This window comes from Nycticebus coucang, chromosome X (assembly GCF_027406575.1).
Source record: "Nycticebus coucang isolate mNycCou1 chromosome X, mNycCou1.pri, whole genome shotgun sequence".
NCBI lineage: Eukaryota > Metazoa > Chordata > Mammalia > Primates > Lorisidae > Nycticebus > Nycticebus coucang.
The window spans coordinates 11,200,045-11,225,793 of record NC_069804.1 but is presented as its reverse complement, the minus strand read 5'-3'; the positions used below and the strand labels follow the sequence as shown (position 1 = coordinate 11,225,793).

At 43.0% G+C, this 25,749-nt stretch overlaps 1 protein-coding gene across 1 annotated transcript; it reads right to left on the bottom strand.

The window, feature by feature from the left end:
* Positions 1-4,400: 4,400 nt before the first annotated feature.
* On the bottom strand, positions 4,401-25,354 carry TLR7 (toll like receptor 7). The gene is made up of 3 exons (XM_053580944.1): positions 25,279-25,354; positions 24,854-24,954; positions 4,401-7,833 (listed from the first exon to the last, which is right to left on the bottom strand). Exons 2-3 carry the CDS (start codon positions 24,854-24,856, stop codon positions 4,690-4,692), a joined length of 3,147 nt encoding a protein of 1,048 aa, XP_053436919.1. The 5' UTR covers positions 24,857-24,954; positions 25,279-25,354; the 3' UTR covers positions 4,401-4,689.
* Between the last annotated feature and the right edge of the window lie 395 nt (positions 25,355-25,749).

Genomic DNA, 25,749 nt, shown 5'->3' with positions numbered 1-25,749 from the left:
ATATACATCCCCAAGAGGGGACAAGGGTAAGCACAGAAAGACATGCAACCTCTGAAATAGCATGACAAGTACAATAGAAATGAATCTCAAGCCAAGATTAGGGGAATCTCAAAGGCAAAGCAATGGGCCCTATCTAGTTTCTTTTCTTTCTTTCTTTCTTTTCTTTCTTTCTTTTTTTTTTTTTTTTATAGAGACAGAGTCTCACTTTGTCGCCCTCGGTAGAGTGCTGTGGCATCACAGCTCACAGCAACCTCCAACTCCTGGGCTTAGGTGATTCTCTTGCCTCAGCCTCCCGAGTAGCTGGGACTACAGGCACCTGCCGCCCCACTTGGCTATTTTTTTAATTGCAGTTTGGCCAGGGCTGGGTTCAAACCCGCCACCCTCCATATAGGGGGCTGGTGCCCTAGTCACTGAGCCACAGGCGCCGCCCCCCATCTAGTTTCTAGTCAACTCCCATGCCTGAAAGTTGAGATAAGTAGAAAGAACATGCATTTGAATGTGGCAGAGAGTCCAGCCAGTGTCATCCAGGGAAGGTTTCACTGAGCCAGTTGTAGAAGGCCATGTTCACCGAAGCAGGTGGGGGTTTACTTGGTGTATCAGAGGGAGATAGGTTTTAAACCAAGAGCGCAGACAAAACCACCAGTGCCAAACAGCAGGCTGCATCTGCAACAGCGCTGCCTCCTTTGATCCTTCCTGTGGGTGTTTAGACCAGAAAGGAAACTGGGGGGAGAGGGAGGCAGAAGAAGAAAGGTGGGGAAGAAGAGCTGGAGCAGTGGGAACCTGCCCTGCCGTGATTTCCTTCTCGCCAGCATGGGTGGCCCTGGCCAGCAGGGCCCTTTCCACGCAATCTCACCATGGCCTTGGGACTTTTTCTCCTTTTTTTAAAATTTAATTTAATTAATTAATTAATTTATTTATTTTGTGTGTGTGTGTGTGTGTGGTTTTTGGCCAGGGCTGGGTTTGAACCTGCCACCTCCAGCATATGGGTCTGGTGCCCTTCCCCTTTGAGCCACAGGCGCCACCCAGACTTTCTCTTTTTAACCCTCCTCCTCCCCTTCGCTATGTTGGTCCATGGGGCAGTGCTCTTGTTCCCCTTTATGACCAAGAAGGAGATCCTTGGTCATAAAGGATGGGAAGGGATCTCTTGATCCCTCATGAAATGGATACAGTTTCTGTCTTGGTATTCTGTAAAGCGCATCTCTTTTTGAGAGTCCTCAATCGTGTTCCTTGGTGGTGTCCCTCCCACATGGCTACTGTCTTCAGATGGTAAGAATACAGAAACTGCCCCAAAAAAATGTATCCACATTTCCCGCAAGGGAAAAACTGTATTAAAATTGTAATACTCCAGTCACAACTGACTTCTGCAATGACAAGGGATACAAGATACCATACACAAGGTAACAAATGTCATCCGTATCTATTGAGTAGTACAATTTTAACACAGGTTTTTCCTTTCCTAAAATGTGTATAGATTTTTTGGCAGCCTTGGTAGTTCCCAGTGTTTCTTAGGGTCAAGGGCTCCATCTTACAGCAGATGCCACCGGCAGCGTGTGCCATGGCTAACTACTCCTGCGGCATGGCACTCCGAAGCTCCAAAGAGAGGTGCACGTCCATGGTTCCCATGACCAGTGTTCCCACTCACTGAGCATGTGCAGAAGGGGAGGAAACCGACTAACTTCAGCTGCATTTTTAAATTGGGCCATAAATAACTAATGGGATGTGAAACTTGGTTCTCATTCGCCCAGGTTAGGATGAGAAGAAGGAAGGAAATAAAAAGTCTGTTTTATGGTAGGGGAGAAGGTGTCATAAAATAAAGTGCGTGCCCCCAATCACACACTCCTTGCTACCCCCATCACAGCTTCCTGTCACGTGCTCTGTATTCCCTGGCTGCCTGTAAGACCCCGTCTGGACCTAAAGGGGCGTCCAGACACACAGAGCTGGAAATAGATGCCGGGATGGAGCAGAGGGAGCCCGATTCAGGGATGGGCTGTAATCAGACTCGTTCTCTGTCCCCTCAAAAAGGCTGCAGAGACTAGTTTTCCCTTTGGCTCAGCCATAACCTTTGCCTTTCCCAGCGCCTCCCTTGGCTTAGATCCTAAAAATGCCCCAGTCTTGCTGAGGTGCTGTATCTGAGAAGGAAGGACGCACCCTCATCAGGTCCAAGGTTGAAAGGGGCTGGGAGACCAGCCTAGCTGGTGGAGCAGGTTTCATGGAGAATCTGGGAGTCCCTCCTGGGACAGTGCCCACCAGAGGCTGGTCAGCAGAAAAGACCTACCTTCACAACATTGTGGGCACCTCAAAGTTCCAGTCTCCTGGTAGCCTGGGGTGGTGGCTTTTGATCTGAGCCATCTACAAACAGCTTGAGTCCTACAAAACTCCACCAAAGACCCTCAGAAAGACAAAAGAGTAACTTGGCAAGATGATAGAGAAATTAAAAAAAAAAACAAACGCAGCTGTTGGTACGACCTTGGTTATTTTTCTACTACCAACCACTATACTTAACCTCATGTCGAAATACTCTGGGGTTTCTGAGTTGCCTTGTTTTCATTTTCCCTTCCTCTTAATCAATTTCAGAAGATGTTTGTTGTCTTCAAGTGATTCGTGGTTTTATAAATCACCAAAACAGCTCAAATTTTATGTATTTCTGTGTTTTAATAGAAGAAACTTTACGGTGGCCAAGTGCTGATTTATTATGACATTATCTTTGTCTTCAATAAAGAGGGAACCTATTAAGTACAACAAAGTTTACAAATGTGAAATAGTTGACTCCGGAAACTTAATTACCTCTCTATGCATTCTAGGGATTAATTTGTGAATTCATGGCCCTTATTAATTGATTAAATGTCCTTTGGAAATAATTTATATGGTGTATTCATGGCCATACTTAAAGAAAAACCTTTGGCATTTCCACATATGACAGAAATACAGTGTCTCCAAGCTAATGCTTTAGGATCTGAACCCATGCACACCACCTGCTATCCCCCAAACTGCCTCTACAGTCACCATATGTAGGACAAATGGGAAATTGTGGCTAAGCGTATCTTTATTTACAAAATATTCATTACAAAAATTTTACAAAGAGGTGAGAATATTTTGTAAATATGTTGTAAATGAATATCGTGTAAATGAAGGTACGTTTAGCTACATTTCCCCCTTTTCCCTATGTATGGCAACTTTAGGGGAGAGCTTTGGGGAACCCTGTATTTTACAGATGGCACAGACACATTTGCAGATAATTTCTTTCATGAAATAAAGCAAATTGGTCAGGTTTCTAATGTTGAACTTACATGAATGTATACCCATTTGAAAGTATGTGTGTCTTAAGAATGTCATTATCTTTTCTGTTGTTTTTGAATATGAAAGCTGAAGGTCAAAACTGAAGCTTTGTCGATATTAAGGCCTGTAACCTCAGTTTCTCCCCACCTCAAAAAAAGGGAAAGGAATCCACATACTTGTCTTTCAAATAATTGTCATACCTGATAAAATTGTAACTAATAAGTACATGTTCTTGGCGTCCACCTTCAGGGCTTGCCATGAAAACCATCTATGTTGGTGCATCAAGGTTGTAGATATTTAACATTTATGGCATTACTCAACAAAACATCGAAAGATCATTGGATGAGGGAACTTTACTTTGGTTATAATACTTTGCAGTGCAAAAAGAAACATGTAGCAGGCAAATTACCATCAAAGGGGAAGAGGGTCGCTTTGTATAAAGGCAGATCATTTAAATGTTTCTCCATTTGTAAGTGGACCATATCTATTGATGATAAACTTGGTCCTCGCTGTTTTCCTATGGAACCCAACAGTAAGCCCAAAGGAAAAGAGCCAGAGGCACCACCAACACTTGGTCTGCACAGAAGGGGGCGCTAGATGATACGGAAATAATTGTTTGAGTAGTTAACTTGTTTATTTTTATTTTATTAGTATTTTTTTTTTTTTGAGACAGAGTCTCACTGTCACCCTGGGTAGAGTGTCATGGCATCATCATAGCTCATGGCAACCTCAAACTTTTGGGCTCAAGCGATCCTCTTGCTTCAGCCTCCCAAGTAGCTGCAACTACAGGCATGTACCACCACACCCGGCTAGTTTTTCTATTTTTTTAAAGTGGAAATGGGTTCTGCCTCTTGCTCAGGCTGGCCTTGAACTCCTAAGCTCAAGTAATCCACCCACCTCGGCCTCCCAGAGTGTTAGGATTACAGGCACAAGCCACTGCACCTGGCAAGTTAGCTGGGTTTTTATTTCACTAAACTAACTCTGGTACATTTTGGTGCCATGCAGATAGAGCTTGAGCATTTTTTACCCTATTTCTGAACATACCAGTACTTCTTCAGGGTAGAAGAGTGGTTCTTCTCAATTTCATAATCGTGTGTATATTTAATTACCCAATTACAGGCGAATCAGAGCCCCAGGTTTTCTGCTTGTACCTTTCTCCCATTTTATATGTGATCTGAAGGGAGAGACCCAAGTGCAAATGGAGACAGAGAGAGATGAGAAAGAAGACCCAATGCATCATATAAATCCTATCTTTCTAACTTCTTTGTCAGGCACTGGTGACTCCCTTGTAATATGGGCAATCCCAGCTCTTTGGAGAATTTGAAAACACTCTTTTGGTGAGACATTTATGAGCAAATCTAGGCAGCCAGGCATATCCTCTGTAAGCTAGGCAGTCCCTCTTGCCAAGAACGGCTAGGCTGTCTCCTTGAACACATGACTATACACCACATGATTGTCCGTGGCCAGGGCATTTTTCAGACACTGCCAGAAGTACGGGTGAGCCTGTGGGTTTGTTGGCCACTCAAGGACAGAACTCCCACAGAGCCTCTTCCGGAGCTGGAGGAACTTGGACTTCTGAAGGGGCTTCTCAAGGAATATCAATATAATCACATCTACTTTTTCATCCATGAGCCTCTGATGAGACAAGTAAAATGCTATCTTAAAATTCTCAGTCTTTGCATACTTGTCTGTCATCACAAACACTGTCTTTTTGCTAAGCTGTATGCTCTGGCTAAGGTTTTCCAGGACCGGCTGCCCTGGTAACCAGTCCCTTTCTTCAAGACATAAGTTAAAATGTTTTTCTCTTGGATCTTCCAATTTGGCCACCAGCTCGTCCAAAACCCAGTCTGTCACAGCTGGGTCTTTAGTGTCGTACACGATAAAAGCATCATAGCAAGAGTCTGGTGATGTCAGACGCTGATACCCCTTTATCTTGGCCTTACAAAAATGGTAACTGTACCATACATCCCAGAAATAGAGGTGACTTGCTGTTGTAACCACCATGAGAAAAAGAGCTGCAGATACAGAAAATGAGAACAGAATCAGGTTAGTCAGATCTAATTCACAGGTATACAGATCCAGAGAGACGACACTCTGGCCCTTGTGTGCTCCTGGCCCCACACAAGTCACTTCTGTGGCCAGGTAAGGAATAGTCACCTCTGTATGGTTAACCCACCAGACAAACCACACAGCATCACAGGTGCATAGAAATGGATTATTATGCAAAAGCAACATCTCCAGGTTGTTGAGGACATTTTCTGGGAAGCTACTCTTTTGGATAACTTGGATTTTATTTGAACTGAGGTCCAGATGTCGTAACTCAAAAGCATCCTGTAGAAAATGCTTAGTCAGATTCCTGATTTGATTATGCTTAAGAATAAGTTTCTTGAGGCTTCTGGAACAGTTGGATAATCTCTCAGGGACAGTCGTCAGGTGGTTGTGGCTAAGGTCCAAAGTTTCCAGTGTCTTCAGAAAATGGAGATTTCCCCAATTGAAGGATTTTAGCTCATTGTGGGCCAAGGAGAGATTCTTTAGCTTTGGGGGCATGCTATCAAAAACTCCAGGAGGAAAGAAGCTCAGAGAATTTTTAGAGATGTCCAATTTCTCTAATTTTACCAGATTCTTGAAGAATTTTAAGTATCTGTTATCACCATCTCGCCATAAAATATCCAAGTGATTTCCTCTGAATTCCAGAGTTATAAGCGATTCACTCTCCATGGTCCTGCTGGTGGAGGTAGAGATGTCATTGTCATTCATCATCAGTTTCTTCAGAAACTTTAGGTTCTTGGTAAAGTTTAGCATGTGAGTAATTCCTTCTGATTGAAAATAATGGCTGTTACTACTTATATCTAGGACTTCCAGTTTGTGAAGCTCCTCAAATGCTGTTGAGTAGAGTAAATCCAGCCGGTTGTTAGAGAAGTCCAAATATCTCAGCTCTTTTAAAGGCTTGAATTCACTGCCATTGAGAGTTTGGCCAATGGTATTTCCCGACAAGTTTAGGCATCTGAGGAAAATAAGATTGTCAAAATCAGAGGCCTTGACAAAAAAGATATTATTTCTACTTAGGTCCAAGGTCGGCCCATACTGGTGGCACTCGTCATCAAAAGGCATGATAGAAGGAGTCTCTTTGTTTTTGAACCTGCAGCTCCTTGCATACTCATCATATCTGAAATAATGTAATGATTCAAAGACACGGAATCTAGGACTGTCTGCAGAAGTTCTGGTGTTAGAGCTGAAGCAAACTTCACTTGAATCTCCTGAAGGTGATATTTTATTCATTGAAAGATCTATGACTTTCAGTCTGTCAAACTGTTTAAATATGCTGAGGTTAGCAATTTTTATAAAGTTAGTGCCAAGATCAATAACTTCAAGATTTGGAAGATTTTGTAATGGGGAGAGGTTCAGGCTTTTCAGCTCTTTAAAGACATATCCTTTGATCCGCAAAATTCTCAGGTTTTTCAGTAAAGAAAATGTATCTGACAGATTCATAAATGCACGATAGACCTGAAGCTCATAATTGAAAGATAGATCCAATTGGACCAGATTGGGAAGAAAATGCAAAAATTGGGCCTCTCCCATTTCTCTGGCCAAGAAATTTTGGGAAAGATCTAGTTCCTTAAGGTTTTTAATGTTCTTAAACCATTTTGGGGGCACATACTGAAGAGAGTTACTGTGTAGACGTAAAACTCTTAATTCTGTCAATGCATCAAAAGCATTTAGATGGATCTTTAGGGCAGAACTGTTTTCACAGGGTGTGCAAGGAAATGGGACATTATAACAACGAGGGCAATTTCCACTTAGGTCAAGAATTTGCAATTGTCCGAGGTTACTAAAATCATCTTTTTGGATATTTGTAATGATGTTGTTGTAAAGATAGAGTTCTGTTAAAGTAGATGGCAAGACGGTGGGAACAGCTGTCACATTGTTGTCTTTCAGGGAGAGAACTTTTAACTTCGTCAGGTTTAGGAAGGCATCTTTTTCGATTGAGTATGAAACATTACAAGGATTTCGATAATAACAATTTTGGCCCAGGTAGAGTATTTCTATGTTAGCCAATCCTGTTAGATTGTCTCTCATGATGGAAAAGATACTGTTGGCCTCAAGGCTCAGAAGTTGTAAGCTAGGTGGAAGGTCCTCAGGTATCTCTAGAAGCTGGTTTCCATCCAGGTAAAGGGATTTTAAAGAAGTGAGTCCACTAAAGCTTCTGGGTTTAATCTCCAGCCTCCTGGTACATATGTTGTTTTTTGACCCCAGTCGAATAGGTATACAGTTGCACCTGAAATCGATCTCTACCAGATGGTCTAGTCCGCGGAAGGAGGCCGGGGAGATGTTTGGTATGTGGTTAATGGTGAGGGTGATGTTTGTGGTATTGGCAGGAATACCTCCAGGAATTTCCATCAAATTCTTATCTGTGCAGTCCACAATCACATGTGGAGAATCCACATTGACAGTACAGGGCAGAGTCTTAGGAAACCATCTAGCCCCAAGGAATTTGGAAATGATGATTATGTTAAACAGGATAAGAAATTGTCTCTTCAATGTCCGCATTGAAAACACCTGAAATTACAAGAAAGAACAGATTATTGCTCTGAAATATACCAAGAATCGGAATAGAAAATGCCTATTTGCTGCCTCTTTGTCTATGTTTTTAAAATATGCAATTCTCAACTGTCTAAACAGCACCCCCATCACTATATTTGCCAGTTATTTGTGATAATTTAACTGCATATTTAGCATTTAGCATCTTAGCTTTTTAGCAAAATAACTTCTAAGATGGTAGAAGCAGCATCTTCCTATTTGTTGTTATATAGAACACAATGGTAGAGCCATTGATTAGCTGCCAAAGTCTGAAATTTGGACAGTGAAGGAATGTTAAAATGCAGACACACCTAGGAAGAACAACACGTTAAGACTTTAGTGCAATTAATGTTTACTTGGTAAGCCTGCCGTGGTACAAATTATAAGAGTTTTTTAAAAATAATATTTGAGCCTCAAAATAGTCTAAGTAGGGAAATAAAGGAGATCCATTATTCCCATTTTACAAATGAAGACATAGCTCAGCGATATCAACTGATTTGCTCAAGGTCACTCAACTAGTACAAGGCATTTGACTATCAAACATCACTGCTGCCATTCTGGCTCTGACCTTCTGTAATCTGGCTGTCTTCTTGGATTGTTTTTGGAAACCATCTTGGAAAAATCGTGAAGAGGATTTTCGGATGAGCATTTGCTTTACGCGTCGGGTTTACCTTACATAAACTTAGAGAGAGAGAGAGTAGCAGAGTCAGGGCCCTGCCTGTGTGATGCAGAATCACAGGGACCATATCATCGGTGAGCAGGGTGCTTACGAGCGTGAAGGGGAGGCTGTTGCTGATTATGCCACGAGTCTCTCAGGCAAACTGGGGTGTATAGGAACCTGCCCATACAGGTGATACTTGGGCATCCAGGTTTAGCATGACAGACCCTGGGACCTTGAGGCAAAGACCTTAAAAGGGAATATGAGAAGCACCAAAGAGCTTTGATAATCACCATATGACCTTCAACTGGCTCTGCCTTAGAGAGTGATTTCACCATGGACTTGCTCTCAAGTTTCAAGATTGCTATTAATATTTTATTCCAGAACACTCGTTTCAGTTTAATTAGTACGTATACATGGAATGGTCCAGTCTGGGTCTCTACCATGGGCTTCTTTAGCTCAACTAATGCTTTTGTCCTCCCAGTGACTGGATCAGCCAATCATATTGATATCTAAGAAACCAAACGCCTACTGCCCTCAATTCCTCTAATGGGAGATAAATAAGCAATTTTCCCTCAGCTTTCTTTTTTCCAATGCAAGATAGCTCAGAAGCATCTCAAAAGGCTTTTCCAGCTATGTTTACATGCTTAAAGTTTGTTGGAGTTAGAGGTACAAAGTCATCTCCCCCCCCCCTTTTTTTTTTTTTTTGAGACAGAGCCTCAAGCTATTGCCCTGGGTAGAATGCTGTGGCGTCACAGCTCACAGCAACCTCCAAATCCTGGGCTTAAGCGATTCTCTTGCTTCAGCCCCCCAAGTAGCTGGGACTACAGGTGCCCGCCACAACACCCGGCTATTTTTTGGTTGTAGTTGTCATTGTTGTTTGGCGGGCCTGGGCTGGATTTGAACCCACCAGCTCTGCTGTATGTCTCTGGTATATGTGGCTGGCACTTTAGCTGCTTGAGCTACAGGCACCAAACCTTTTTTTCCCTTTCGTCACCCTGTCTCTTCCTTACCATCTTTGAAACTATCCACTGAGTCCCACTTACCTCCTTTGTTCTTTGCAGCATTCCCCTTGCTCTGCCGTTTTAGCTGACGCAGCATCAACTGAGATTTCCTCCACCCTTGGTCCACTACCAAGCCTCATCCTTGTCCCAGGTTCTCACCCTCCTAATCCACTCTGTTCCCAAACCTTAATTGATCGCTATCTTATTCCGAAATCCTTAAAATGATTTTCTTTTCTTTTTTTTTTTTTTTGGCCGGGGCTGGGTTTGAACCCGCCACCTCCAGCATATGGGACCGGAGCCCTACTCCTTGAGCCACAGGCGCCGCCCGATTTTCTTTTTTTAATTCTATTTTTTACAGCATGAGCTCAAGCTTTTTATCATGCCTTGCAAAGTCTTCCAACCATTTGTACAGTCCCTGATAATAGGATTTGAGACCCTGACCCCCACATCTGTAAGACATGGCGGATTCATGGATCTCACAATTAGAAGATAATAGGTAATAGGCTAAGAGTGATGTTGCAGAAGAGGGAAGTGAGTTGTATTCCAGAGGGGGCTGAATGGGTAAAGGCCAATCATGAACCAGGTACTCTCTTCCCATCCCATTCCCATGAACTCAGATGAGACCCTGGAAAGAAGTGAGAGGATCCTTGAATCACCTGAGTTAAACACATGAAGTGATTGAAACAGCAGTCATCAAACTGAGTTTCCCCAGGATGTGCCTCATTCAAGTATTTTTGCAATAAGGGAAAGCAGAGGCTCTAAAATGAAGGAAGTTTAGTTGAAGAAAAATAAAGCCATCTTAACCAGTGGTGTGCTCATAAATGTTTAATGATAGGCTTTTCCTCTCATCCCCCAAAGCTCCCTGATTTGTCAAGTCCTGTAGTATTCGTCAATTTCTGTAGTGCAAATATTCCCAGCATGGCCCATTTTGAGCTACTAGCATGACATCACTGGTTACAGAGTTGCTCCTGCAAGACTGCAAGAACTGGGGCCAGCACATCACTGCCTAAACAACTGAGATAATGATTATGAAATTCTTAGCATCGACACACTGACATCAGTTAGAATGTCAAATTCAGCAGAAAATTTTTTTCCTGCTTAGTTTTCAACTTTTTCCCCTTCACTTGTCTGCTTTTTTCCCCATCTCCTACCATCTCCCTACTCCGGTTAGTTGTTATGTCTCACCAGGACCATGCAATGGAGTCCAAATCTGTCTCCCTGCCGCCCTTTCTCCTCTACAATTTGTTCATACAACAGCATCAGATCATTCTTTATAAACCTGAATCGAATCAGCTACAACTTCCCATCACACTTCGAATGAAATTCAAAGTCTTTACCATTGTAAATATCACACATGTTCTGACTCCAGTCCTATCCCTCTGACCTTGAACCCTCTTTCCCCTTTTTTACATCAGCCATCTGGCCTGTTTTCTGTTCTGCATTCGAGTCAGACTTGTAACCACCTCAGTCTTGGCACTTGCTGTTTCCTCTTCCTAAATTCATCTTTCTTGTCCTTTTCCCATGGCCAGCTCATTACCACCCCTTAGTTCTCTGCTCAGGTGACACATCCTCCAGAGAGGCCTTCCCTGACCAACTTATCTAAATACCCTCCCACGTAAGAATAGTGACAATGACAGCGGTAGTAGTTAACTCAAGTAGCACTTGCCATATGCCCAGCACCATTTTAAGTGCTTTACCTACAAGGTCAGAAAATTAAGCGCAAGAACTCATCCTAGAAAAAGTGCTACGTACTTCATTGCTGAATACCACTACCGTCACTTTTGAGGTGCACCATTTGTCAGTGCCTGGTCCACCCTTCAAAGCAATTTTGGAACTCTTTTTCTGGAATGGCCATCAGAGCTGTCATTATACAACACACAAAAACATGCAACAATAACGAACGCCACTCAGCAAGACACCGCCACGCATCAACACAAACGTAGCTGCGAGACACTCATGTACCGAAGGTACGAAGCCTTACAGAGTCCTTTGGACTGTGCTGCCCATGTAAGCACAAGGTGGCAAGTTCCCGAACTTAATTGTCATACTCTGTGGGTCATTTCAGAAAAAGAGTTACAAAATCTCGTTAAAGGGTTGGCATTGGCATCGGTGCACAGCTGAGTTTCCCCAGGATGTGCCTCATTCAAGTATTTTTGCAATAAGGGAAAGCAGAGGCTCTAAAATGAAGGAAGTTTAGTTGAAGAAAAATAAAGCCATCGGTGCACAGCTTCCCAAGGGGAGTACAAGGAAGTTGACCAAGGTGATATTCAGCAATGAGGTTCTAGCCCTTTTTCTAGGATGAGTTTGCAAACTTAATTGTTAGACCTCATATATAAACTCGTTTAATCCTCACCATACCCTCATGAGAGGGGTACTATAGACCTGCAATCCTTTATCCAAAATCTTTGGGGCTAGATGTGTTTTGGAATTCAGAAATTTTCGGATTTTAGAAGGTCATATGATGCTTGTACCTTATGTTATATATATAATACCTATCAGGGCCTGGGGCAGCATCCCATAGTCAAAACACAAACATTTCTGAATATATAGGATTGTCCACTCTCAGTGGGATTAAAAAAAGAATAAATAACTCATTCAGCTCAGGTCAAGATTCACCTCCAAATGCATTGCCATCATATCATGTTTGCAATCAATTGAGTTAGGACAAAGCTTTCAGTTTGGGGTTTGGGAAATTGTTTGTTGTCTCCATTTCACAGATTAATCAGCTGAGCCCCAGAGAAGTGTATGCATCCGGCATTAGACTACCCTGTTTTATTTCCTTCATAGCCCTTAGCACAATCAGAAACTCTCTTGCTAATTTATATACTTATTTAATGTCTATTGCATGAGAATGTATGCTCCTTGACAGCACCATTTTGTGTGTCCTGTGTAAAACAATGGCTGGTACTTAATTAGAATTCCATTACGTTTGCTAGATAATGAATGAAAGAACGCATGCATGCATGTGTGAATGGTGAGTAAAGCAAACTATTCTAAAGCAAGTTCTCCTTAAGAGTAGGTTCCTTTGGACTATACCCCCAGACGCAACAGGGGTCACATTTCTATCTATTCTATCTGACCAGGGATGCCTTGGTGGCGGGTAGGTGGTTTGTGGGTAGGGTTTAAGATGCTCTGTTTTTTTAATGCCCAGTTCAAATCCACCCTCTCCAAAAAAATCTTCTGGGATCAAAGCAGACAGAAGTAATTGCTCCCTCCTCTCATCTCTCATTGCACTAATTACACATGAGGTAGTAAAAAGAACTCTGGGTTTAAGGGTTGGAAGAACAGGGTCCTAGTCCTGGCATGGTAGAGCACCACACATGTACCCCTCTGAGGCAGGCTCTGTGACTAGGAGAAGACTATGCCAGAGAGTGATGGCCACATGGCTCATGCCTATAATCCTGGCATTTCAGGAGGCTGAGGCAGAAGAATTACTTGAGGCCAAGAGTTCAAGACCAGCCTGGGCAATGTAGCAAGACCCATCCCTACAAAACAAAAAATAGCTGGTCATGACACCTCGTGCCTGTACTCCCAGCTACTTGGGAAGCTGAGACAGGAGGATCACCTGAGCCCAGGAGTTGGAGGCTGCAGTGAGCTATGATTGTGCCACTGGACTCCAGCCTGGGCAACAGAATGAGATCCTGTTTCTTTAAAAAAAAAAAAAAAGACAGACATTGAACAACAATATGGCACACATCAAAGAGCCAGATAACCCTCTTTGACCAAGATAATGGGTCTGGAACAGACAACTCCCCAACAATTCCTTAGCTAGGAATTATACCAAGGATCCCACTGACTCATGTTCATTCTTTCATTTGACAGATATGTATTGGACACCTACTAGGACCAGGAGATACGTAGTCTCTGAAAAACCATTAGGTCTTTCCAGACAAGATACTGACACTTGTATACGTGTTGCTTAACTGTACGTTGCTCTTATTCCATAGGGTATTTTCTGATACTTCCAGTTAATTCTTTTCATATCCTAATAGAGACTGATATATTTCTCCCAACATCTTTTCCCCCTTTCTCTCATCTCATGGTACTAGAACCTCCATTTGTAGTTGGGCATATGCCACTCTAAAAAAAATTCTATTTCCCGGACTCCCCTGCATCTAAGCATGGCTGTATAACTAAGATATAGCCAATGGGCTGGGAGGGGAAGTGAGGCATGCAATTTCTGGGACACGTCCTTAAATGGTGGGGTTGTTCCTCTTTGTCCTGTCAACTTCCATCTGGCTTCTCATAATGTTAATGATGTAGCCAAACATCATGGATGATGCAAGTGAGGAAAATGTGCTAGGATGGTGGAGCAACAATCCAGATCCTTCCTTTTATTACAGAGCAGAGCAGAGATAATAACTCTGAACTGCTGACTTTCAGGAGTTTACAAGAAATCAGAAAATTGTTATTCTAAGCCAGTGTTAATTGGATTTTTTATTGCACAACTGCAAAAGTGATTTTAACCAGTATAGAATCTGGAAGTAAGCCAGGTGCAATGACTTACACCCATAAATCCAGCACTTTGGGAGCCCAGGATGGGAGGATTGCTTGAGGCTAGGAGTTTGAAACCAGCCTGGACAACATAGCAAGACCCCATCTCTAAAAAAAATTTAAAAATTAGCTGGGTGTGGTGCACATGCCTGTAGTTCCAACAATTCTGGAGGCCAAGACAGAGGATCACTTGAGCACAGGAGTTGGAGGCTACAATGAGCTATCATCATGCCAGTACACTCCAGCTCAGGCGACAGAGTGAGGCCTTGTCTCAAAATAAAAAGGAATTTGGAAAGAAATTTCTGACCATGAGAGAATCTAAAATATGTGATGCTAATGTCACCAGGCTAGGGGCAAGAAAGATATCAGAGGTTGGCAAGCTGATGGCTCATGTCATGCCACATAAGATATTTGATAAAACTGTCACCTATGCTATCTTGGAGGCCAGAACTCCTGCCAGCTATGACTTTACTCTTAGGGAAAAAGGCTGGGCAATGTTCATAATGGTGATGCGTGTTGGTGGCATCTTACTGTTTTTAGCAGTCTTATGAGAGATATGATATAGGGCTGAAGGTAGCCAGTTCACAAGCAGGGATGCAAGGAAATAGAGCTTTGCTGAGAGAGGTTTTCTCTGCCTGTAGCCCTGAATTCTAAGTTGAACAAGACTTTCTTGCAGAGTTGAGAAAGCCAACTACTATACTTCATTCCAAACTAAAGCAGATGTAATGGAGTGAGCCAAAGAAGCAGCCCTAGAAGAAGTAAGTGTGCGCCCGCATGCATTTTCAAGCACTTTCCATGAAGCATTTCTGGCAGACAAGGAAAGCCGGTCCAGGCCAGGGCAGAAATCTGGTTGAGAATGTTGCCTTCCCCTTGATTCATGCAGCCTCAGGGTAGCTGATTAGATCGAGAGATGGGAGCATTGACAGAACACAGAATATTTAGACTTAAAATTGTCTAGAGCTGCTCTAATGGGATAGCCACCAGTCACATGCAGTTTTTAAAATTTAAATTAATTTAAATTTAATACAATTTTAAAATTCAATCTTCCCATCACACTAGCTATATCTCAAGGGCTCAAAATGCCGCATTAGGTTCCTGTGTTCAAGGGTACAGACGTAGAACATTTTCATCATCACAAAAAGTTCCATTAGGTTCGGCGCCCGCAACTCAGTGATTAGGGCGCTGGCCGCATGCACCAGGGCTGGTGGGTTCGAACCTGACCCGGGCCTGCTAAACAGCAGTGACCACAACAACAACAACAACAACAACAAAAAACTAGCCAGGCATTGTGGTGGGGGCCTGTAGTCCCAGCTACTTGGGAAGATGAGGCAAGAGAATCACTTCAGCCCAGGAGTTTGAAGTTGCTGTGAGCTGTGATGCCACATCACTCTACTGAGGGTGATGTAGTATCTCTTTAAAAAAAAGATACTCATGTTCAAAGGTGCAGAGCTGCTGAGAAAAAGGATTATGAATGGTCTAGAGACCAAAGGTTGGCAAACTTTCTGTAAAGGGCCAGATGGTAAATATTTGGGGCCAAATTGAGGATATTACATAGGTACGTAACCATTTAGATTGTAACTAACTAGAATGCAGAAACTCATTTTCAAGGAGGAAAGGGAAGTGCAGGCGTGATGGAACTTGCCTGGGGTGAGACCCGGGGGACTGAGGTACAGAGCTTGCACTCTTAGCCTCTTGAGAAGTCAACTCAGCCACCTCCCCCCACAGGTAGCGAACACTCTGAGGTCTGAAAACCTTGTCTTTATGTGCACTCCATCATTATAGTGCCTGGCAGAGAGTGAGAGCAAGATGAATACTTGCTGAGTAAATCAAGACTTTGAACTTCAAATCCCCTAGGAGACTCATATTAAACTATTGTAACCAGAGAGGCTTTTTCCCCCTGAGGATCCGATTGTGATAAGGGGATGAGGAGACACCAGGAAAGGCTGGGACCTTTAAAGGCAAAGTGGGAGTGGTGAAAGTGCCACAGAAGAAAGGGAAATGGTATTGCTGGAAGGGCACAGGAAGAGGGGCTGCAGAAGGAGTCATTCATCATCCTTGTTCTCGGCAGCTCTGCACCTCTGAACATGAAACCGTAATGAAAGCACAGAGCTCATTTGTCTCTCCTGGGAACAGACACAGCCATGACGGGGCTATCCTTGTCCTTTGCTCAATAGATGAGCCCAAGTCCCAATGGCCTTTGGAATGCTCTATGCCGAGCAAGATGTCTCTTGGCTGTCCACGCCGGCTATACAGGAAGCCCGGAACTCAGAGATACCAGCAAGTTTGCATTCCAAGATCCATGCCAGAAGGAAGAGAAGCTGCAGTGATAAAGTTGGGCTCTGCTCAAGGGCAGAAGGGGAAATAAATGAACTCAATGAAAAAGCCTTTCTCGGGCGGCGCCTGTGGCTCAGTGAGCAGGGCGCCGGCCCCATATACCGAGGGTGGCGGGTTCAAACCCGGCCCCGGCCAAACTGCAACCAAAAAATAGCCAGGCGTTGTGGCGGGCGCCTGTAGTCCCAGCTGCTTGGGAGGCTGAGGCAAGAGAATCGCTTAAGCCCAGGAGTTGGAGGTTGCTGTGAGCTGTGTGAGGCCACGGCACTCTACTGAGGGCCATAAAGTGAGACTCTGTCTCTACAAAAAAAAAAAAAAAGAAAAAAACCTTTCTAAATGTGTCATTTAAAAAGAAAGTATACCTTTTAGGCTCCCCAACTTAAAAGATATTTTTTTTTCTTAAAAGGTATTTTTGAGAGGATGGCTTAAAAATGAGAAATCTTCCTTCATTCCAATGGAAATTTACTTAAGTGTGGAAAGGAAATTTCCCCCTTTCAAACCATTAGGAAGTAACTGCTTCAGACTTAAGCTGTGACTTTATCTTTAACTAATGTTATTTTAAAATGTAAGAGCTAAGCATTAAGCCAGGTCTGTTTTTTCACCTGATATAAACAATCCACGTTGTTTTGTTTTGCTTGATTTTTGGCAATGATTGCCTGAAGACATGCTTATTTCAGTAATTTGATGTGTACACCATGCCAAAGGCCTGGCTTTGGTAATGAATCATAGCTAATTACACATGCAAATATACTGGGTAAATTTGGATATGCAATTAGCAAACTAATTATGGTAAAAATGGGAATGTGTGATTTTTGTATGCACAGGTGTTTCTATTCTCTCAGTAAATCACCTCTTTAGTTAAAATGGAAAATGTGGAATTCAGATTAAGTAGCCATTCGACGATCATTTTTTAAAATAAGGACTGCCTTTTATTACTTATCGTGTGTCAGATGCTAAGGCAAACACAGGAATACACCAATGATCCCTCACACTGAAGTCATATGATCAAGGCCATTGCCATAGTACTGATGAGGAAGCTGAGATCAGAGATGCAATTTCAAACTAAGATTTGAATTTAATTTTGGCCAATCATCTTCAAGTTGCCTCACAGTCACAGCAAATGCACTTGGTATAATATGTGCCTGCATTTTGGTTCATTTCTTTTTCAATTAAAAGGCTCTTACTTACCACTAGAATATTTCTATTTTGTGTTATTGAGGGTTTGGGGGGGAAGGGAGATTTGTTGGTTGTTTTCATAAGAAAAAGTTACAAGTATTTAAAAAAGGTATGTTTTGAGTGGGACCAGTTTTAGGGATGATATATTTCTTATGAATTGCATCCAATGTCCAGCAATGCTACATTAAGGCAGTTTGTGAGTTTATAGATTTTAAGGCGCATGGAGCTTTACCTTCATAATAAAGAATTATATGCTCACACAGTCATTCAACAAACATTATTGAGAATCTACTCTGTACAACGTATTGTGCTAGACAAAGTAGGGGAATGATGATGAGTCGGACACCATTCCTTCCCCTTTAGGATCCCAATAGTTCCGCTGCCTCATCATCAGAAACTTTGCACATATCTCTTGAGCAAAGATTCTCTCTGCTGTCAGGAAAATCCATAGTGAGAAAAATAAGAGATTGTGGGGTGAGACCTAAGTCAGGCCTAAAGGTAGCACTGCTTGCCTACCCTTCAAATAAAAGCGTAAACATCTCTTCAAGGTGGGAAAATCTATCCCTTTGGATGCATTATTTTGATGGCGGGGCACAAGCATATATTCAAAATTGAATTCTTCTGATTGTAAATCAGTACTAGATTCCCACCAGAATGTTTACAGTTGCAGAGATACGATTACTAGTAGGAAAAAAGTATTTACTAAGCTGTCCCTAATTTCACACTTTGCAAGTAGCCTTTTTATCTTCAGTACTTTGCAAACTTGTAAAAAAATATCTGGTTACACGTGGAGGAGTGAAAAGCATGGGTATTGAAACAGGAAATACTCAACAGCAGAAATGAGGAAGTGAGGGGAAGCTGTTTGTGTTTGCAACAAGTTAGACTCAGGAAGACCAGGGTTCGTCTGACTTCTCCGATTACTTATTGTGGAGGTTTGCATCTTGTGAACTGAACATCAGACCGGGATTCAGCTTCTCGGTCTACTACTGAATGAATTCTCCTAAACCTTGACTTTCCAATTTACAAACTGATGTTGAGCTAACTGACCTCAGTGCTCCTTTTCTCTTGCCCTTACCCTAGGGAAACTCTAGGGAGTTTCAGACTCCCCTGAAACTCATCTGCTGGGATCTGTCTTCAGCTGGGAGTCTTCCCAGGACCCCAGAACTTTGGGCTGCTGCTGTTTCAAAATGGTGTAAGCAAAGCTTCAAAGCACCAGAAACCTAAGGAGTCTACCCAGGGAGGGAAAAAACGAGTGCATCTTTTTATGCCGTGCATATATATCTTCAGACAAGACTATTTTATGAGTTTGATTCAGCTCTCTGAAATAGTAAGAATAAGAAGAACTAGATGACAATCCATCAATTTGGGAATGGTTAGAAAATGGAAAACCACCAGTAGTGGAAGGGCAAGTATTCCTTAAAAGAATGTGGTAGAGACATAGGGGCTGACATGAAAAGCTGTGCACAATCTACTATTAATTGATAAAAAATAAAGGGGATTGTTAAAGTAGTACCAAAATAACACATAGCATACGGTGCTGTATGATGAATATATATGTGCATAAAATTGCACACAAACGTTATAGCCACCTTGTATTTGTATTTGTAGAGAAAGGTGGGGAAGAATCCATGAGAACCCTTTGACAGCAATTTCTTCTGGGCAGGGGTACCAAGGGAACTTCAGTGGGGAGAGGAGAGCTCTTGCTTTGATGCTAATCTTTCTCTACTCTTCTGTACAAAAATAGGTATTGTTGTTTTTTTTTTTTTTTTTTGTAGAGACAGAGTCTCACTTTATGGCCCTCGGTAGAGTGCCGTGGCCTCACACAGCTCACAGCAACCTCCAACTCCTGGGCTTAAGCGATTCTCTTACCTCAGCCTCCCGAGTAGCTGGGACTACAGGCGCCCGCCACAGCACCCAGCTATTTTTTGGTTGCAGCTCAGCCGAGGCCGGGTTTGAACCCGCCACCCTCAGTATATGGGGCCGGCGCCTTACCGACTGAGCCACAGGTGCCGCCCAAAATAGGTATTGTTTTTATTGAAACATTGACAAAAATCAAATTGTGGGGCAGCGCCTGTGGCTGAAGGAGTAGGGCACCAGCCCCACATACCGGAGGTGATGGGTTCAAACCCGGCCCTGGCCAAAAACTGCAAAAAAAAAAAAAAATCAAATTGTAGAGGAAATAACACCTCATCATGCCAACACGAAAGGAAATTGTGGAAAAGGAAAAATTCCACAAGTATTTATTGATTCCTGCTACACCCACAGGGACTCTTCCCCGACTTGAGACATCAGTGAACAAATCCCTGCTCTTTCAGAGTTTACGTTTTCCAAAGAATAAACACAAACATGTAAAACTACTATAAATGCTATCAGATGTTAGGTGACCAGGGGGCAGAAGATAAGGAATGCGGGGTGGGGTTAATTAGGGCGGTCAGAACAGGCAGAATTGTTCACAAAAGGAAATTCATCTTGCCAGGAGAGTATGTGAGGCCCGCGGAGCACTTTTATTTTTATTTTAACAGTGAGTTAAGAGAGAATTTGCTCCTTTTTTTTGCCTCCATTCTTTTACTTAGCCAACCGGTCAGAAAGTGGCGCACGGGGTACCCCCTTGGGCTCTGACACGTGGCCTTCGGAGAAAGACAGTCCCAGCCCTTAGCTGCTCCTTCCATCAACTTTCCAGACTACAAAGCCGAAAAAGCCAAGTTGCAGAAGTTTCAAAGGAAATGTCAGAATTTGCATTTCTGGGGCAGGGAACGCCTGGACCAGAGCCGTGGAAGCCGGGCTGGGGGAGCCCTCTGCCTGGCTGCCCAACACGGAGGCAGGGAAGAAGTAAGGAACTGGGAAGGGGGTGGAGACTGCTGGAAACTCTTGAATTTGAATTTACCGACCGGTGGCCCTGTTGATAGACAGCGATTGTTTTGGTAACTAGACTTGTGTTGTGCCCTCTCCCTAGGCTGGCAAGGCACTGTTGTCATTAAGGGAAGTTGCCTAAGTGCTGTTTGTTTCTTGGACCGAGCCTCTGGTAGGAATTTCCCCAATAGATTTATGACCCACTTTTTGTGAATTTTGAAATATTTCTAATTATAGGCTAATCTCTGTAAAGTGTAAATCCCATGAACATCAAAGTTGCATTTATATAATAACAATTCAAGTACAAGGATGCAAACCACTTACATTTTCTGAAAAAGGAGAGACTTGTCATTTCCTTCCTATTATTTTAGCCCCACAGATTTAGTTTTCAAACCAAAAGAATAAAATGATATAAAGTACTGTAACATAAATTAGGAACTCAACAGCTATTCTGCATCACAACAGTCACCCCAAACCATAGGTATTCCATCTTATTCGTCCTTATACACTCTATCTCCTTGTTTTTGTAAACTATGGATTGACGGCTCGGCGCCTGTGGCTCAAGCGGCTAAGGCGCCAACCACATACACCCGAGCTAGCAGGTTTGAACCCAGCCCAGCCCTGCCAAACAACAATGACGGCTGCAACCAAAAAATAGCCAGGTGTTGTGGCGGGTGCCTGTAGTCCCAGCTACTTGGGAGGCTGAGGCAGGAGAATCGCTTGAGCTCAGGAGTTGGAGGTTGCTGTGAGCTGTGAAGCCACAGCACTCTATCCAGGGCAACAGCTTGAGGCTCTGTCTCAAAAACAACAATAACAACAACAACAACTATGGATTGACATCCTTTTCCTATAAAGATTTCTCTTTTTTTTTTGAGATAAGAGTCTCACTTTGTCACCCTCAGTAGAGTGCCATGGCTCATAGGAACCTCACACTCTTGGGCTCAAGCAATTCTCTTGCCTCAGCCTCCTGAGTAGCTGGGACTACAGGTGCTTTCCACAATGCCCAGCCATTTTTAGAGATGGGATCTCACTCTGGCTCAGGCTAGTCTTGAACTCCTGACCTCGGGCGATCTACCTGCCTTGGCCTCCCAGAGTGCTAGGATTACAAGTGTTAGCCACCCCATAAATACTTTAGGCTTTGCAAGCCATATAGGCTCTGTCACAATACACAACTCTTTGAGTACTTTGCCATGATGGTGCAAAAGCACTTAGAGACAATATGTAAACAAACACTTAAACAATAAGACAATCTATGAACATTGAAATTTTGAATTTAATGTAACTTGTAGATGCCATGAAATAGTAATTTTGCTCTGATACTTTTTCAACCATTTAAAAATATAAACCAATCAGCTTGTGGACCATACAAAAACAGGTGGCAGACTGGATATGGCCCATGTTTGCTAACCACAGCTCTAAACTTTCATAAGCTTCTGAGATACAAATTATTTGGGGTACAAAGGGACTGGCTGGTTAATTCACAATGATGGTTTTTAATTCTAGCACAGCCTTCCAAATTTTTAAGTAATTTTTTTCCAAATTTTTAAATAATTTGACTAGGTTAATGTAACAAATGGATTCTTTAATAACCCTTTATTTAGCCATGAAGAAACTTGTTATATTTAAGAGCAGAATGATGTCTCTACTTTTAAAATTGCTTAACTGCTATTAACACTGTGGCACGTTCCCTTCTAGTACTAATCTCCCATCCCTGCGTCTATTTCACACAGCGAGCAGCTTTTTAGGAATAATCTGGGCTTTTCAGTAGAAAGATCTGATTTTCAATTCTTTTTCTCTGGGTCGGGTGAGATGTCTCACACATGTAACCCCAGCACTTTGGGAGGCCACGGCAAGAGGACTGCTTGGGGCCAGGAGTTTGAGACCAGCCTGAGTAACACAGAGCAACCCCATCTCTACAAAAGTAAATTTAAAAATGTATCTGGGCACTGTGGCATGTGCCTGTAGTCCCAGGTACTTGGGAGGCTGAGGCTGGAGGATCGCTTGAGCCCAGGAGTTCGAGCCTGCAGTGAGCTGTGATCATCACACTGCACTCCCTTGTTCTGTCACACTAGATGAAGCTCTCTGACTTCCGTAAATCACTTTACCTCCTGAGCCTCTGATTTCCTAATGGTAGAATGGTTATAATGCAGAGCTGTTTTGTAAAATTGACATACGTAACATGCTCATGTAAGCCATCATCACAGATCATCCAACATTTAATAAGCATCTAGCACTTGTCTAGAATGTGCATTAAAAACATCGGGAATATATGACATTTACCAATTTGTAACTTGCTTTTTACATTATACCATGAGTACTTTCTTATGTTACTCAGTATTCTTTGTAAAAAAAAAAAAAAGAAAAGAAAAGAAAACATGATTTGATGGCTATGTAGCACTCCATGCAATGGGTATAGCACAATCAATTCGCCCCTCCCCAGCATGGGGCATGTGATATTTTCTTTGCCCTGCTGCGCAGACTATGTTGGTAAATAGTTTGCCATGTCCATGGTCATTTCTTTAAGAAGAATTCCTAGAAGTGGAACTTCTAGACCAAAGGTATCTGACATATGATTATTAATATGGTTGAGTATTTTTCCTGTGCTTTTTGGCCATTTGTATTTCTTCTCTTTAAAAATGTTTTCATGGGTTTTCTTAGAAAAGATACACCCATTTCGGGCGGCGCCTGTGGCTCAGTGAGTAGGGCGCTGGCCCCATATGCTGAGGGTGGCAGGTTCAAACCCAGCCCCGGCCAAACTGCAACAAAAAAATAGCCGGGCTTTGTGGCGGGCGCCTGTAGTCCCAGCTACTCGGGAGGCTGAGGCAAGAGAATCGCGTAAGCCCAAGAGTTAGAGGTTGCTGTGAGCCGTGTGACGCCACGGCACTCTACCCGAGGGCGGTACAGTGAGACTCTGTCTCTACAAAAAAAAAAAGATACACCCATTTCCCCTCTGTGCTTGAGTAGTAAGTGATCATAGCCCAAGCCCACCTTTATTGCTCATCTGTTGAGTAATGGCGTGTGCTCAGGGGTCCCAAGCACATTTTCTGGAGCCAGGCTGCCCGTATCCACTCAAGCTCCTTAACCTCTCAAAGCCCCAGTTTTCTGATTATTACCTAACAGGCTACTTTGAGGCTGAAGTAGAAGCGTGTGTTTCAAGCCCTCAGCGTGATGCTTAACTGGTAGTATGTGGTCAAGAAATGTGAGCTCTTTCTCATTCCCACCATGCCATCCTACAACGGGCAAGGACAGATGTGGGCATGTGTTTGTATTAAAACAGACATCTGGGTTTCTAGGAAATGAAACTGTTAGCGGCTGTTTCCTTTGCTGCAGCCCCACGCTTAACGCTTCATTAGACCTTAGACACGAAATAAGCCTGGTGGCCAACATTCAGATCTAGAAAGTGTCTGATTTAGGTGACAAAATAGTCGCAGAAAGAGGCCACTGATGCTGGTTTCTGATTAAGTTTTGGCATACCTCATAACTCACACATCAAATCACGTCCAAAGCACTTGAAAAATATTCTGTCATTTGAGCCTTATAATGTAATGGCACTAGAAGGCACTTGGGGAGGTATCCTAATGCTCCTTTTACAGTCAGAGAAATTGAGTTTCAGAGGGCTCAGATGACAGGCACACAGTCCGTCTCCCCCACCCACGGGTGACTGGGAGAACCAGCCCTGACAAAGACTCTCTGGACTGAACTTCAGTTGGGCTCTCTTAAGCTGCTGGGCCTCAGCCGCTGGGCCTCATAAGGTTCATCTTTGCATTGCCTAATTTGTGCAGGAATCCTGCTAAGTCATTTTATCGAGAATTGCCCCCTGTTGGTATGTGATCAAATTTCCCATGCCCCACCACCCTGCAGGTGGCATCTCATCACCCTGGCCTGCCTTCAGCAAGAATCCTTCTGGGTCAGTTCAGCTAGAATCCCCCTCAGCCCTGATGTTTCTTCTCAGTCATTTTCCATCACTGACTGCCCCCACCCCCCCCACCGCCCCTTGGTCTGTAAATCCCCACTGGTCCTTGCTATATTGGGAGTTGAGCCCCGTGCTGCTCTGAAGTCTCGTTCCTCCTTGTGATGGTCCTGACAGCAGCGCTTTAACTACTGTCCAGCTCTGGTTCTCTTGGACATCACTCCAGTCCAGGCTTTCCCCACCCCACCCCCAGAGCATGTCATATGCTAGAAAAGCACAAGTAGCTTCAGCAATTCAGTGATTCGTTACGGCTTTAAAGCCAGAAATGTGGGATGAAGAAGTGCGATCCCTGTCAGCTCTGTCCCCAATTCAAACATCTGCTCCTCCTCCCTACAGCACGTATTTAGCTCTTATAGAATGCCCCATTGATGAATCTTGATTATAAAATATGAAGCAATTTCCCCCTAGCAAATAACCTCAGTACAGATTCTTTAACATGACGTTTGCTGGCTGGTTTGAGTTCTTCCAACAAAAATTAAAGATAACGCTTTTTAGGGATCTCTTAGCTGTTCTTACCATTTTTAGTCTTCTTCCAAACTGGAATATAGAGGACTGATTGAAGACAGCAGAGGATGAGAAGTGCCAAGATCAGCTTGAGATGGGCCCAGTAGCCTCAACTAAGATAAAGAGAACACATCAAGCTTTACATTTCAAAGACAGCAAAATACTGGAGTGTAAAGCCATGCTGGGAACATTGCTTGAAAATGTGTTTGAAGCATCTATTTATAATATTTACTTCTTCAAAGTTAGATAGACTAGAGATATACTCCACAAATTTTTCTAATGTTACTGAAAGTCTAACTCTATCTTCGAAGAAAAGTGACATTTTAGACTACCACATTTTTTCTTGATATTCTAAAAATTTTTTCTTTTTTGCATATGATTTGGGTTTCCACTCCTCTCTTTCCCACTCCCTTATGACGGCACATAGATCTACTTACTTAAATTATCCAGCTCGTTCCAATGTTTAAAATACCTTTCTCGATGGCATGGAGTGAGCCTGTATCTGGAGGCCTCTGAGATGAAGAGATAGGCAGCGGGAAGTGTAGTCACAGAGACTCCAGGCTGCCAGCTCTGGAGTTTCCAAGTACAATGACAAGGTGGGGGAAGGGGGAGGAGCGTGACTTTTTAAGCCACCCCAGATATGGAGTTTGCAGAAACACCAGGTTCCTCTTATTTCTACCACTGGGGCAATTTCTGGTCTAAATCCCAACACCCTAATAGATCATTCTTCCCTTTTTTATAGCAGAGTTTCTCAATCTCAGCACTTTGTTATGGCGTAGACTGTTTGGCAACATCCCTGCCCTGTACCTACTGGATGACAGTAGCACTGCCCCCTTTTTTGTTGTGACAATCACAGATGTCTCTAGACATTGCAAACTATCCCTTGAGAGGCAAAAACATCCCAGGGT